Genomic DNA, 15775 nt, shown 5'->3' with positions numbered 1-15775 from the left:
CCCGGCTTGGGGTTGACCAGATGGCCTGAGTCCACATTAGGCTAGCTTTCTCTGCTCTGAGTTTAGCACAGTATGGATCCCCACCCTCTCCAGAATTTAGTGTATCACACCCACCTCTGCTTTTCTCTGCTTCTCCTCCTGATCTCTCTGTTCCTTCTCCATGCCAACCAGCTTGAGCTTCAACTCAGACACTTCAGTCATCAGATCGAGCTTCTGGGTCTCAAGAGATGTGCGGCTTAGCAGCTCCTGCAAGCAAAACCAGATCTCAAAATCACAGCCCCCATGGCAACAAGGGCAACTGTAGCTCCATCCAGAGTGCAGAAGGCAATCTCTAAGTTGTACGCTGCACAACAGAGTTGAGACTGCTGCATGTGAGCCACGGGTCTAGTAGGGACGGACCTGGGCTGCTCCTGGGTCACTCAGAGAGAGCACAGCCCCTGCCACTACCCATTGTGTTCTGAAAAACGATGGGAACCATAGCTCTCAAAGACACATTTGCCTCTAGAAACCATTATTTCCAAATATAGAGAAATGGACAGTTTTGTTCAAAGACCTAAATTTCTCCACCTCTATATTTAAGGCAAACCAGCAGGTCCTCTCAACTAAAACAAACGAACAAACAAATCAAGCTTACATTAACAATATATTTTTCAAAACCAAGGATTCCAAATCACCTCCTGGGCTGAACGTTCAGCCCATGTCCTCAACAAATTTCATTGTAAGGTTTCATGACAATGAGCCTAGAAGGGAGCTAGAGCATAGAGCAGATATTCAATGAGTATTTATTGAATGATTAGAATCTTATCTATGTGATATGGATTTTTCCTAGCCCATGTGCTATGGAGCTTTCTGAGCCACTAGGGGATTAAGTAGGAAGACTGTCCTTTCCTTACTGTAAGGCTGGACCAGGGGAGGTTTTAAGTCCTGCCATCACTAGAACAGTAACAGACAACAACCTGCCATTAACACATACACTTAATAAGCATAAATAAGACAAAAAAACAAAGGTGAGAGACAAAATAGCTGCTGGGAACTACTAGGGATTACAAAGGTCCTCAAAAACCACGAGCATTCCCAAAGTCCAGGGGTAACACTTCCCCACTGGCAAAAGGCAATGGTCCATGAGCTCCTAAATCTGGGCACATGGTAGACACTGGCTACGCAGTTCCCAGCAAAGAGACTGGAATATGGGGATTCGGAGACTCCAGCCAAATGAGCAGCCAGAAAAGATACACTATCCCGTCACAGGACGAACATTCTCTATTCTCTTGGGCAGCCCAACCCAAGTACCAGAATGGTGATCAACAGCTATGATTTCACATACTCTGAACTGTCCTCAGACCATAAACCAAACCACACAGGACCAAGATTTTAACTGGGAAAGGCCCTCAAAGCCAAGCTACAAGCTCTCCATCTGTTAATGTGAGGGGACGAGTATCTAGACGTTCAGCAGAAATGAGCTCACTGAGCAGGGGAAGAAGAGGCCGGCTCTTCCTGTTTCAGCTCGACTCGAAGCCAGCGTATAGGGCAGAGGCAGCAATGCTCAATGAGGAACGGCAGGTGACTGGGTCCTGAGGAGTCTGCCAGGTGAATGTGTGTAAAGCTGGAGGGGGAAGGAGAGCAGACACACAGATTCAGTGAGAGCCTGCTCTGCGCCAGACCCCGCCGGGTACTTTGCATACATGCTCTCAAAAACCTTCCTCGTGATCTGACAGTAAATATTATCCTAATTTAACAGAGGAGCAACCAGGCCCAGAGACTGGCCTGTCTTGGCCAAAGACACATGCCACTCAACAACAGCCGAGTCAGTTTCCAAAGTCTGTCGCACTCCAAAACTCATTTCTGTCTAACGTATCACACTGTTTCCCAAACAAAGGAAGAAGTCCAAGAATTTTAAGAAAAATAACAAAATACGTGCTGAAAAAAGCCAATCAACAAATATTCACTGAGTCAAGGAAATTGTCAAATTGTCAAGATTTTTTTTTTTTAAGATTTTATTTATCCACTTGAGAGAGAGCGAGCGCGAGCGGGGTGAGGGGCACAGGGAGAAGGAGACTCCCTGCAGAGCAGGGACCCCCCCCCCCATGTGGGGGTTGATCCTGGAACTCCAGGATCATGACCTGAGCTGAAGGCAAACACTTCACTGAGCCACCCACACACCCCGCAAACTGGCAAGATTTTGTTGAGCACACACTTTCTACCAGGGCCTGGCGCTGAGGCTACCTTAAGATGCACTCCTCCCTGACACTAGCTACTCACTCCCGCCTCCCCCTCCTCCCCGCTTCCCTCCACCTCCACCACCTCATTCTGTGTTTCCCTCTCCATCCTTTCACATACCTGCTTTGTTCCAAAAACGATCTGAGGCAGTATGAAAAATGGGCAATTTCAGTTAACATGTGAAATCATAAAATGAAAGCAGGTAGGAAAAGAAGTTAAAGCCAGAGCCACGGTTGGTATAAAAGGCCTACCCGAAGGTTCTGAGGACTGCTAGAGGTGGACCGCACTGCACACAGGAGCTTTCCAGCCACCAATGCGAAGAAAAAGTAGAGCAATTCTACAAATCAAGGTCCAGCACACAACTGCTTTGGAGCACTGACAACGGAGAAAATACTCTTCCATGAGACTTTAATCATTCACTCAACAAATACGTTCTTAAATATCTACCAGATGTCAAGGCCTAGGGATACGACCGTTGAAAACACGGCCCCCTGAGTGCTTGACTACCTTAAGACGCAGTTTGTCTACTCACTACATTCAGGACACTGCGTTGGTTCAAAAAAGCCTCAGAATGTATCTCTCTTGAAAATTTAAGAACCTACTCTATTTCCACTCTTGTCAAAATCCCTCTAGCTGTTTTACTTGGTCACACCCACGTTCCAGCTGACGAGGCTAATAATCTAAGTGGTCGTACTAAAGCTCCAACAGCCCCTCCAGGTGGTCATGTCATGTTCCAAACGGTCACCCTGACGTAGCACACGGGCATTCCAGTTATTAGCGATCATAGTCCAGCTACTCTATTAGCATAAGCCTCTACCTTTCATTAACGTCACCGCTCATCCTTGTCCTAAGTACTGTCCTACTCCCTGAATTCAAAATCAGCCTTCCACACGCTCATCCCCGTCCGGCTCCACGTCCCATCTCCAGGCCCGCATGGCCTCCAGGCACTATTATGTGCTATACCCCCCACCATGTGTGTCCTAAGAGGGCTTAACTACCCTGCATTTTCAACTGTTCCTTCTCCTTCCAGCCTAAACCGATCCTGACTTTGACGTCCTTTGACTGACCGTTCCCAGTCACCTCAAGCAGAGTCCACTCTGCCCCGACAATCCAACTTACTGGACAACTTTCTCCCTGCTTCCAGACCACGACTGTCCTTACTGACCACCTACGTCTGCCCTCCTCTTCTAAGGCAGCACCATTCAGTTGTAGCAACTTCTCCCAGACATCCAGAACCCAAGAGCTTTTGTCAGCTTTTGTCCAGACCCTCAGGGCTTTTATCTCTAGGTAGTTTGGGCACATTCCATTTCCTCAGTAACTCTGACATCCTTGTTAGTCTGCCCATATCCACTCTGGCTTCACCTTTCTTGACCACAATGCCAACGGGCTTTGCTTCCACTTTGCCTCAACTTCTCCGCGGGATGGTCACCACTTGGCCCTCACCTTTGTCCAGAATGCGTTCACTCTGCTTCTAAAATCTTCAGCTCTGAAATGGTCTCCTCTGGCCACAGTCCTCTGACCTTTAAACTTTCTCAATTAGCGACTTAAATAATCTTTAATTTCTTCTTCTGTGGCCACTAGCTTATCAACTACCATTAAGTAATATTTGCCTCCTTATCTATTTCATACCTTGAGGTCATTTCAGCTGTATCACATCCCCACCAGAAAATTCCCCATCCAGCTCATCCCTGCCCCCAGACCTGAAGTGCATTTGCTTTGCCAGAGCCCAGTCCATGCCAAACCTCAGAGCCTTTTGTCTATGTTTCTAGTCCCCATGGCCTGAAACTGCTGCTAAACGACACTTAACGAAGCCAACTGGTTTCCATACAAATGTATGCCATCTAATTACAGCTGATCTTCCAGTACCGCCGCACCCTTGCATTCATCGCTGGTCATCGGTTCCTTTTAGAGATTGCTCCAAACCTTTCCCATGCTTCTCCAGCCATAAGCCCCACCATTTCTCCCTCTTCTCCTCAAATAACCTCTCCTGTTTAGTGAAAAGATATTTAAAAATAATCTGATCATTCGTTGAATTTACATCTTTTCTATTTCAAAGTTTCCCAGAATCATCTCTCATTCAAATCTCTTACATCCGTGTCTTAGAGCAAGCAAGCCCACAACTCATGTTGGGTTCTTTCCCCTTTAAGAATCACGCTGAAGCCCAGTAAGTTTCCAGGTTGCACATAAAAAGCGTATGTTCAGGGAGCAACGATTCTAGAGCTTGCCCTGGAATTGCCCCATCTGACCCACCTTCCTGTTGCTGACTCTCTCTCGTTCTCTACACTTCGTTGCATCCCCACACAGCTTGACGTCCAGGCTTTCAAGTTACCTCCCCAGTCAGTCAGTAGCGTTTGGCTGGGATCTCCGAATTCTGGTCCGGTTTCTCCCTCCGAAGGACGCCTACTCACCTGGTCCTAGGCTCTCCCTCACCTCTGTCCTGCCTGTGAGGAAGTTCCCACCCGCTCTGCGCCACACTAGGGTAGGACCATTAATCATCCACTCTGACAGGCATTTAATCTCTTTCACCATCAGCTCCCATTCCTCAGGCTATAAACATGATCAAATTTCTGACATTCGAAAGAACTTCCCCTCTTGACCTTGCCTTCCCCTGAAGCAACCGCCATCAACTCTCTTCTGCTCTCGCAAGGCAAACGCATGCTCTGTGTGCTGGTATGAATGTGCTCTTTCTTCATCCCCGCCCTCACCCCTTCACAGCCAAGCTCTAAAAGAATAATGTACCCTTGCTGCCTCTTCTTCCTCACTTTCCCGTCACTTCTCCACCAGACGTCTGCATGCCTGCAACCCAGCTTCTGCCTTCACCAGGTGGGGCACCGAAATAGTTCTGGTTCTAGGGACCAGTGTCCTAACTTTCAGATGCGACCTGTACTTCTCAGCTTTCAACCACATACCCTTCATCCACTGATCAGTCTAGATACTACTTTCCACCTCATCCTTGCGGTTTTCCTGATCTTTCTTTTTCTCCTCCGTCTCCTTTGCTAGCTGCTTTTACTCAGCCTGTGCCTTAAGAGAAAGGTTGTTGGCTCCCTAGCTCTCACGCTGAAGCCTGGGGTCCTCTCTGGATCCAGCCTTTCTGTCTGGGGCACCAAGGCAAGGCTCGGTCCCCACTCAGATCCACACAGGTGGATCCGGCTGGGAACCTCTTGGAATCGTGCAGCTACAGTAATGCAGGGAGAGGTGAGGTGTGGGGAGGCAGGGGCTGGAGATAAGGGGGACAGGTTTCACCAGCTGCATGAGCTTCTGCTCTCCCAACTGTTTTAAGGTTGCCTATGGAGAGCACAAAGGAAGAGGAGGGGCGGTATGTGAGGCAGGTGACTTTGTACTATGAAGCATCATAAAACTAGGTCATGAAACTTTAAGAAAAAACCCCCAATGAACAAAATTATCACTCACCCCTCTCGCTTCACCACTACCAGTAACCTCCTCCAGAAGGGCAAATCCATCTCCTTTCGTGGAGATGGAAAAAAAACTTACATCTCCGAGAGAACCGTCATTTCCTTTTTCCAAAGCTCAGTTTGAGACTGGAGCTGATAAAAAGAAGTGGCCTTTCCATTTGTTCTCTCCTTAAGGGGCCACATCTTGAAGCAATTACTTCCATCTTTAAGTGTGGAACACGACCCAGGGAGTTACTGACCAATGACAGAGGACTGGAGCCAGACTGGCAATCTGAAACCAGAAGGAAAGATTGGGGCCATGCAAAGACATGAAAAGAAAAATGCATCCCTTTGCCCTTTGAAGTAAGAGGCCTAGGCCATGCCAGAAAGCTGCTTTCGTGAGTAACACCGCAGAGAGGTGCCTGTAGTCAACCTGGGTTCGAGTCCAGACTCAGTCCCCACTAATGAAACCATCTCTCTGAGCCTCAGAACCCTCATCCTGTGAACAGAGGGTAAAGCACCCACTTCACGCGGTGGTACGGAGATGCGACATCAAAGATCAACTTGAAAAAAGCAGTTATTTCTGCCTCAGAAATCTCCCAGGGGGAGGGTTAGGGGATAACTAGCAAATCCCTGTTTTGCTCACTCGTGACTCAAGTGTCTTACCTCCTGAGACAGACTTGTGCTCCCACAGGACCGCGTACAGAGCTCTGTTTAATATTCTTTGTGAGACAGAAATCTCTCCTTAGAGGCGTTCTGGGAAATTTACCAGCCAGGTGCTGACGACACGTGGAGTTCACATGCCTGGACCCACTGTCCTTCACTCAACTCGAGGGCCCCGAATCCCCACGCTCAATGTCTTCAAACTGGTGATCTGTGAGATAGTTCTGTTTTAACGAAACGGAAATAACCATCCTCCAGCTCTAAGAGGTGGGCAATGTAGAGCGCACACGGTCGTCCGCCTTCTCCACACATAAGAACACAGGTTTGACGATTCTCCCACATCGACGGTAAGAGGTGAGTCTACGGAAAGTCATGGGAACTGACTGCAAATCCCTGAAATCTGTCTCTCCACACCTCACCTAAAAGGGCAGCCAAAACAAGGAGGCTGCCTAACACCTAGGGCTCCAGGTCAGGTGGGAGGACTGAAATCGAGGCTGGTGTCCTTTAACGTTACCCCAAAGCAGGGGTGTGTCCTCACAAGGAGGTTTCATCCTTTCTTCCCCCCCATGTGGCTCCCCTAGCCTGTCTTCTTTTTGACAGTGCTCATCTTTGCTGCTCTTGACACTGATTACATCTGTAAACGGCTAGTCTCTGGACGGTGCTCCATTTCACTGCCAGCTCTGTGTAAAGTCCATTAACCACTAAGTAGCATCAGCTTCTTCCTTGAAGTCATCATCCTCTGGAGAAAGGTCAGAGGCCGAGGAGCGTGGTGGGAAGGACTCCAATGGACTCTAGAGGCCACTTCAGAAAAGCCACCAGGGACCTCAGTGCATCCACAGGCCACGGAGAACCCGCCCTATGACACAGAGTTTGTTGCCAGTCTGAGCTAGGTATGACAAGGAGGCCGCTGCTCCATGTCTGAGTTCCTGGGGTGCTAATACTGGAGAGCCCAGAGCACAGCCCTCAGAGACACTGCTAGGCAATGTCTTGACCTGCTCAGGAAACAGAAGGCGAAGGTCAGCCCCGAGGCCCAGACTACCCAGACCTGGGAAAACGAACCCAGGCTGTGGCCTCAGGAAGACCCATTTATAGATTTTCTGGAAAATGACTCTTTCTAATGGAGAAGGTTCCCTGGGAAATCCACACCTGTTCAGTGAGTCCGAGACCATACCTGAGTAGGTGCTTCCAGAGGCAGTCCCCAAAGATACTCACAGCTGCCCCCTTGCCGCCCTGAATCTTGCAGAGGGCTTCAGACAAAGATTTTTGCCCTCAAATGGGTCCATCGTCTATGTGCTGCTCGTGTGGACCAGCGTGCGCTGATGCTATTTGGTCCTGCTTTGCCTGTCTAACCCCAAGGTCTTCATGCTCCCTCATTCTGGAGACCAGATGGATTAATGCATAGAAAAAAACAGATGGGGATCGAGAGATCAGCATTCAGCAGGGGCAGGTGGAGGGGTGTGAGGCTCATGAGTTGGGTGAGGCGCTAACTCCCGCCCGTCTTCGGCTCCTGGAAGGAGGCGGGCAGAACAGCTGTGGGGAGACATGGCTCAGTGGTGTTGCTGGAGCCTATGTAAGTAAGCAGAGCTGGGGCTATGCTGGTTGCCTTCGGGTTTCCGTAAGTCCTACGAGTGCTCCTGCCGCCAGGGGAGGGGGCAGCGTCTAGAGCAGGGGCTGCAGGTTAGAGGTCTGTGGGCCAGGCCTCACCTGCAGGTAAGCGTGGTGTGGTTTACACAGTCTTCTTTTTTTCCATTTAAATTAGTTGCCAGTATTTTTAAAATAGAAAGACTTATCTTTAAATCTGGATTTCCAGCCTCTTGTGAAAAAATGAGAATATCTAACAGCACTGGGCCTACGTGGACAGTCCGCTCAAGGCAAGCAGCGGCTGCCTCCTGCAGACAAGGCTACTCCGAGCCGGGAGGAGTGCTACCAGGTACAGAGTCCCCAAGGGCGTCAGTGTCAATAGACAGTTTGGTGAGAAAGGACCTCGTTCAGAGCCCCTCGGGCCTTGGAGCAAGAGGCTGGGCTTGGCTCAGGACAGGAACAGTCTCTGAGGGCGGGCAAAAAGAGGCAATTGTTTGCCTCCCTTCTCTGCCTCAGGGCTGGGAGTCCTCCCTGTTCCTATCACCAGAAGCCAAGAGCCCTGTAGTCCAGGATCTCACCCGCAGACAAGCAAGTCCGTGCCTGCCCCCAGTTCCCAGGACACAGGCGAACGCAGTCCGAGCTCTCCACGGCACCGCCTCAGCACTGTGGGGCAAGAGTTAAGTGCCTTTTCAAACAGCATCAAGCACATCTGAGGAAAGGGTCAGCATGTGCTGACCAGAATGTTCAACCCGGGATTTGGAGTGGGGAACCCAAACATCTCCAGCTCAGGTACCACCAAGCACAGCAGACACACGAGTGGGAGCTGAGACCCAAATGGGTCCTATGACTAGAACCTAGAATGTGCCAAAAGTGAGTATTCCACACTCCCTTCATGTTATCCTTGAAAGATGGAAAGAACACAGGGAAAGTGATGAGCATAACAATAACTTGGTTTAGGGGCGCCTGGGTGGCTCAGATGGTTAAGTGTCCAACTCTTGATTTCAGCTCAGGTCATGATCCCAGTATCCTGGGATCGAGCCCCACGTCCGGCACCTTGCTCAGTGGGGAGTCAACTTCTCCTTCTCCCTCTGCCCCTCCCCTGATTGTGTGCACCTGCGCGCGTGCTCTCTCTCTCAAGTAAATAAATAAAATCTTTAAAAATATATTAACTTGGTTAAGTTCAGGAAGATCTCTAAACCTGAGACGTGACACCTAAGGCCTACTGCACTCCAAATTCTACCAAGCCGCGACATCTACTCTGTGCCTGGGACCTCACCCGTAACACAAAACAGATTTAAATACACAAGAAATAAAAGGTATCTGGGCTTAAGACTTTTTCAAAAGTCGAAAACCCAGTCTGTGGGCTGACGCCTAGAAGGACAAGACAGCTTGCCCAGCTGCCCAACATCGGACTCCCTGGCCCAGAGAAGCTGACAAGGGGGCAGAGCCTGGAAGAGGAGCCAGGGCAGGCGGTCAGGTGGCTCAGGCACCCCTGCAGCCAACTTTGACCCCTGACTACGGGGTTACCCACCAGGCACTGCCTTCCTGAAACATCAACCCTCTGACATTTTCCTGACACGCTTCCCTTCCACATTCAGATCTTCTTGGTCTTTGGGGTTTCGTAACACTCCATGGCCTTCCTCCCTCATCCCCACCTCAAAGCCACACCTTGTTCAGCCTTGAAAATACAGTCTAGGGGGCTCTCCCATCACTCTGTGTGAAAATGCTTTCCCGCCGTTCAAGATCTTTCCATCAGGCTATTCTCTTTCCTGGTCTTCAAAAGAAAGATTCTGCTTGAAAAAATAAACTCAATTCCTACTGAGACTCAGATTTTCAGGGAGTAGGATGAGCAAGAGAAATGCAGGCAATTTAAATAGAAAAATCAAATGGAGCCAAGAATGTGGTAACTTATTAATCAGAGATGAAAAGAAAGCAAACGAGAGAGCAAACAGCTTCTGAGCTTTGGAACTAGTTTTTTTTTTTTTTTCTTAAGATACCTGCATAGAAATACTGACTTAAAAAAAAAAAAAGTTCTTCAAATGCACTCAAAACTAAGAAATACTTGGGAACCAAAACATTTATCCTAAGACCGAAGGTCAGACTCAAAGCTTGTGTTCATCACCATTCTACCAAGAAACAATTTGAATGCTGATCATGACAATAAAAAATGTTAGAGCTTTGGGGGAAAGACGTAAGCAGTTATCTGACTGAACCCATTTGTGTTCAGGGACTGTCATTCCTTAAATATTAGTGAACACCTCCTCCGTGCCACGCACTACAGCAGAAGTTACAAAGCATAAAACGTGATGACGTTTATGTGTCTATTTCCCAAAATAACTGAAAATGCAAGAAGGACTCAAGGACATTAGGTTGATCATCTTGACAGACCTCACAAAATTTCTTATCAGCTTCTCCACAGACTCTGAAAAGACTGAATCAAAATTGAACACCCCATCCTTTACAATAGGGTAAAACTTGTCAAGAGTAGAATGATTATCACACTTTACCCTAAAAAAAAAAGCTTCTAAGTGAGAGTAAGAAAACTATACAGCAAGATTTAAAAATGGGGAAAACGTCCCTCTGATGGGAAGCGTAACAAGATCAGAGGACTAACTGTATCCACGGAGGGAGCAGCTCTGTAAATTATATGCACGCCTGATACCAACGAGGACCGAAGCCAAACAAGGCACTGAAGAGATTCATTTGAATGGTAGGAGGACAGCTAAATTTTTCATTTCGACAACCATTAAATTACACTGAGATAGTCTTTATGAATTAAACTCTATCAAAGAAGACTACACAGAGTGGGGAGGGCAAGAGTGAGATGGGAAAGAGGCACCAAGAGAAGCCGACTGACTTTCTAACACCCCAGATGCCCTGGAGCTGCTGGCTGGAGAAGAGGAGGGTGACTTTGAACCTGAACCCGGGAGAAAGTGCCACCCGGGAATCTGTCTAACCTGCCCAACAGGTTATTCCTCTCAGGCCAGTCCTTCCTGCCCTCTCCTCCTGCGACTCAGTTCGGCTGGTTTCACCTGCTGTATAAACACCACACACGGAGCAGCCCAGCCCACCTCCAGGCAGGATGGGGAAGTAAGCAGCGAGCGCCGTGACCTGGACACAGAACGTGACTTTAATACACGAGCTGCTTTGGAACCCGCGGGCCCTCGCGAGTGCGCATGCGCCCCCCCCCCTTACCTGTTGAAGCATCTCTTCAGCGGCATTGAGTTTCACCTGGTGTCCTTCCAGACACACTTCCAGGTCCCGAATCTTCTCTCCTTGGGCTTCCACTTGGTCTGTGAGGACACTCACCTGTTCCAAGAAATAAAGCAATGGTGGAGGAGCAGAGAAGGCTCACCGGGACCTGTGAAACCACGCTGCCGATCCTTCCAGAGAGATGGCTTTTCTTTTTGGCAGGCGGCGGGTGGGGGGAGCGAGGGTCCTGGATGAGGAAAACTCCAGCTGCCTTCCTACCTTGCCACTGCCTAACTGACGCTGCGGCGTTTCCCTGCCCTGGACGCACTGGAGAGAGAAACACCCCGCGGTCAGGAGCGCTGCCTCTGGGCTGGCCTCCTGCTCCGCAGTCCTCTCGCAGAGCTGGCTCGGGCAGTCGGGACCTCCAGGCATATCTGGGCTGGCTGGCCGGGGCTCCTGCCACCTCGCCTGGAAGAGCAGGCCAAACTCCTGGGAAACTAACCAATGACCTTCCGTCTCTCATCAGGGTGTGAGGACTGCTCACCTATCAGGCGAGGCTTCTGAAGCAATTAAGGAATGTGGGATGTAAAGGGCATGTATTAGCACTGACAAAACTTGGCTCGGGGAAGGTGTTTGTGCCTCACAGGCCAAAACATGACTCCAAGTCATAACACACACCAGCCACACGGCCCATACAGCAGGCGGGGAAGTCCTCTACCTAAAAATCATGGAGAGATCTGTTGGAATTCATAAAAAACCCATTTAGAGAAAGTCATTTAAATTATGCCCTCAATACATACTGAGAAGATTTTCATAGGCTGCTCTCATAGCAAAGTGCCCCCAGATCCTCCTTTTTATTAAAAAGGAGCCTCAGAGCAGGAAGATGAAGAAAGAATGAGTGGCCTCCCCAAACAGAGAAATCAAAATCCTTTAGACACTTCGGGTTTTTAACCAATGGTGGAGTCAAGGCCATACAGATTATCCCAGTGATTTCTCAGTCTGTAATGGAATGATGGCCGGACGTGAAGGAGTTAGTGTGAATTCACTGCTGAGTGTTTAAATAGACTACCAATCATAAAGCTCCCTTTACAAAAGAAAAAAAAATCGCAATTAATACCGCTACTTTAAGCTTTCCATTTTTATATTCCCACATGATTAAAGAATGATTGGAACATATTCCTGGAGTTGGTATGTAGTGTGCTAATATTCCACTTAGAGTCCCCAAAACAGGTGCATTCGGTCAATTAGGCCCATCTTAACCCTTTGTGGTGGTGGTTTCAGTCCTCGTGACCCAACACTATCAGCAGTCCTGGCTTTTAGAGCTACCAACCCCGTCTTCAAAAGGGTAGGATGGGGGGGCAGGGAGGGTAGCCTTTCAAAGCTCCCTGGATTCCAGAGTTTCTGTTTGGGAAGGATGTGTGAGGGTTAATCTGATTATGGGGATTAACACATATCCTCTGCCCACCCCTTGGAGCCATGCGCTGGGGGTACCTGGAGGAATAATCCCAGGTCTCCTGCACTCCCTATCCTGCAGCCCGGCTGTGCATAACACTCAGGATACACAGGGCTAAAACGTCCTTACCAACTTGAATACTCACTAGAAGGACCATGGAGAGGCCCAGAAAATTGGGACAAATGTATAAAGATCCTAGAATGTGACCTTTAATTAATAAAAGTAAATATTTTTTAGTCCCTACTACATGCTAGGCATAATTTTAGGCATTGGAGGGAATACAGAAGTGGTAAAAAAAAAAAAAAAAAAGAGAGGGGGTGAAAAGCCTTACCTTAAAAAATTACATTCTCATGAAGATAGAAAAGATTTTGGTTTTAGTATATATGGTGCTGCAGTGAGCATGGAAGATTTGGGGTTTGTTTTTAACTTAGTCTGTAAACAAGTATTTTGTTATGTGTGACTTGCCTTGCTCCTCTACGAGGAGACCTAGGAAAACATTCTGGGCCACGTGCTTCAATTAATTCACTCTGCTGAGCTGCCTTGTAAGTTAAGGAAGAGGCTCTCCCGTGTTGAGGGGCTAACTAGCTCCGTGGGGCCACCACAAAACAGAGTGATCACCTAAGAGCGGCTCCCAAAGTCTGTTCACAAGCTCCTGGAATAGAAACCACTAGGATCCACTTCTGACTTCTGCGAGAAGCAGCTTCCCAATTGTCCTAGGACTGCTGCAATAAGGATTATTCAAGGATTCAGAATTTTTTTAAAAAACTGTGACTGTCAAAGAGAACATCACCACATAGGACTTCTTTATTAAATTAAATTCCTTTAAAACAGGAATGTTCGTTCAGCCATGAAGGTTCCTGGTTCAAAAGTTTGCGAGATCACCCTGTTTGCTGCAAAATTTTAAACTGGACACTGACTAGTCATGTCATTGGGATAGACTTTCAAATTACACATCCCTGAGGATACATGTGATATCATGTGCTATATAATCCGGCCCTCCTACCTGTCTGAAGGCAGCTCCCTACCAGACTTCTTCACAGTCACAAACTCCAGCCACACAGACCTTTGCTTGCTTCTTCCTCCACACCAGGCACACTCCTCGCTTGGGGTATGTGCTGGACTACCTCCTCTGCCTGGAATGTGCTTCTCCAGGCATCTGAGGGGCGCCCTCCCTCGCTTCCTTCAGGACTCCCCCTCTCATCTCAGGGAGGTCTCCTCTGATGACACAGTCCTTACTTTGCCTCATTTTTCTCCACAGTATTTATCACTGCCAGAAACATTTTACGTACTGGTTTATTGTACACACACGTACACACACACACACACACACACACACACACACGCTCTGTAAGAACAGGGAGTTAGTTTATTTTCGTCACCATTACAACCCTAGCACCTAAAACCAGTGTCTGCCGAGTTGTGGGCACTCGAATCTTTTTTAATGAACAAATTATGGAGAAAAAAAATCCCCGAAGATGCAAAATTATATAACTGTATGCTTGGTCTGAGCTTAATTTTTTTTTAAAATAGGGTCAGGACAGGGGGGGAAAAAGTCTAGAAAGAAAGGTCAAATGTTAAACTCCTTTTGACTGGATTTCCAAAGTTCCTAAAATAATCATTTATTACTCTTACATTCATAAAACGAAGTAAAAAGGTAAAGTAGAAGGACAAAAACCAAACATATGGCAGCCTCTTCACTCCAGTGCTCTAAGCTAAAGCCCAGTCTGTGGAGGGTTCCAGAACCCTACCTGCCCGCTCTTCTGTTTCGCTACCAGTCCAGTCTACCACCATTCAAAAGCTTTTTAATGAGCCAGGATTGGAATAGTCATCTTCTTATTCTCCAAATCAACAATCACAGTGTCTGATACATACCAACAGCGAACAAATGCTCGATTTACGCATCTGAGAGCTAACATAGCCACGGAACCCCATCACAGCGACAAGCCTCACATGAGAAGGCTCAACGCTATGTCTTGCCAAGGAACGTGAGTTTTCAGAACAGAAAATGTTCCTTTGACTATCTTTCTCCATAAAAAGTTTTGGCGTTCCTCTCTGAGAAGCAAGAGAGTCATCGAAGACTCATTAGCCCATGTTACCAGCTGCAGGGCATTTGGCCTTAAAGGGATCAGTCTAGATCCAGCTCCAGATGATTAGGGCCGGATCCAGTTAGCATCCACCCTACGTCCATACCACTCAGGGCTGTTCTATTAGAGACAGGAAGACACATCTTATCTCCCTTACAAGGCTCTGGGCTCCTAAAGGACAGGGCCTCATTCATCAGCCTGGCCACAGAGCTTCCAGTGTATGGAAGAAGTGGCTACTCAGCAGTACAAGATGAATAAGTGAATGCATTCACAGCCCCAAGGCCAAGTCCAGTTAAGCTGTGCCTTCAGTTACTTTCTGCTTTGTTTCAAGAAGAGTCTTTTTAAAAACATACACTTTTGGAACAGAATAAATCCAACAGAAAAAACCTCTTGTGCTTCCCTCCCACTTAGGGTACGTACAGAGTTGGAGTTAACAGGATAAGCTGTTTCCCACGAAAATAGACCCACCTGTAAAATGAGGGACTCCTTATCTCCTTCTAGACGCGCCAAGCGTTCCTGGTACGTCTCATTACTAGCAGCACCTTGGTGATTTACCTGGGACTGAAAGGGGGAAAAACAAAGCACACACTTAAAAGGCTGGAAAAACATCTCACCAACTTCTAAATGAAGTACGCAATTTGTGAGGACAGTTTCGCTGGTTGCATGTGCAAAACCACCCACCTAAACAGGAAACCACAGGATTTCGAAACTACTACGAGGAGGACCATTGATAGGTGTGCCCTGAAAGCTGGCCAAACCACCCCCTGGATGACCTCACCCTTGGCCGGGAGGGCCTCGATGGAACTCCAGACCCAGCGATGCTCGACTTGACTGGGCACGTCGGGTCCGCTGTAGGTGGAGGCACAGCCTGCCAGGGGCACCAACAGCAATGAGTCTACTCTTTGAGAGGGCCAGGGAGCTGGGACCACTCACCAGGGAACTCTGTGGGAACCAGTCCCGCACAGATCTCAGTCTCTCCTAACTCTCACATGAGGGTTCTGCAGAGCCAAGGCACCCCTCCCAGCACGGAGGCCCGTCTAGAGCACTGCAGGGAGCCGGAGGCTGGGGGACACCAGCCACAAGGCCCTTCATCCAGTCACACGTCCCTTCCAGGACTGGCCAATCCCTCCCCTCCACTAGGGCTCCAGCAGCCAGGCTGGCATCCCCGTGTGCTTGCTTCTCTCAGCTCTAAC

At 48.3% G+C, this 15775-nt stretch overlaps 1 protein-coding gene across 24 annotated transcripts in view; it reads right to left on the bottom strand.

Annotated features, from left to right (window-relative positions):
* The window catches only part of PPFIBP2 (PPFIA binding protein 2), a 150839-nt gene that overhangs the window by 54519 nt on the left and 80545 nt on the right, over positions 1-15775 (bottom strand). For 21 of the 24 annotated variants that reach the window (XM_044379463.3, XM_057316943.1, XM_048217484.2 and 18 more), the window contains 3 exons: positions 15051-15143; positions 11049-11162; positions 115-246 (listed from right to left, as the gene is read on the bottom strand). In XM_044379463.3, the coding sequence (XP_044235398.2) occupies positions 115-246; positions 11049-11162; positions 15051-15143 (339 nt within the window). Of the gene's footprint in view, positions 1-114; positions 249-1465; positions 5838-11048; positions 11163-11324; positions 12707-15050; positions 15144-15775 lie in introns of those variants that run through there. The other 3 variants (XM_057316946.1, XM_044379470.3, XM_057316951.1) reach the window with 3 other exon arrangements.

The sequence above is a fragment of the Ursus arctos genome, unplaced genomic scaffold (assembly GCF_023065955.2).
Source record: "Ursus arctos isolate Adak ecotype North America unplaced genomic scaffold, UrsArc2.0 scaffold_22, whole genome shotgun sequence".
NCBI classification, from domain to species: domain Eukaryota; kingdom Metazoa; phylum Chordata; class Mammalia; order Carnivora; family Ursidae; genus Ursus; species Ursus arctos.
This window is presented reverse-complemented; position numbering and strand designations above follow the sequence as displayed.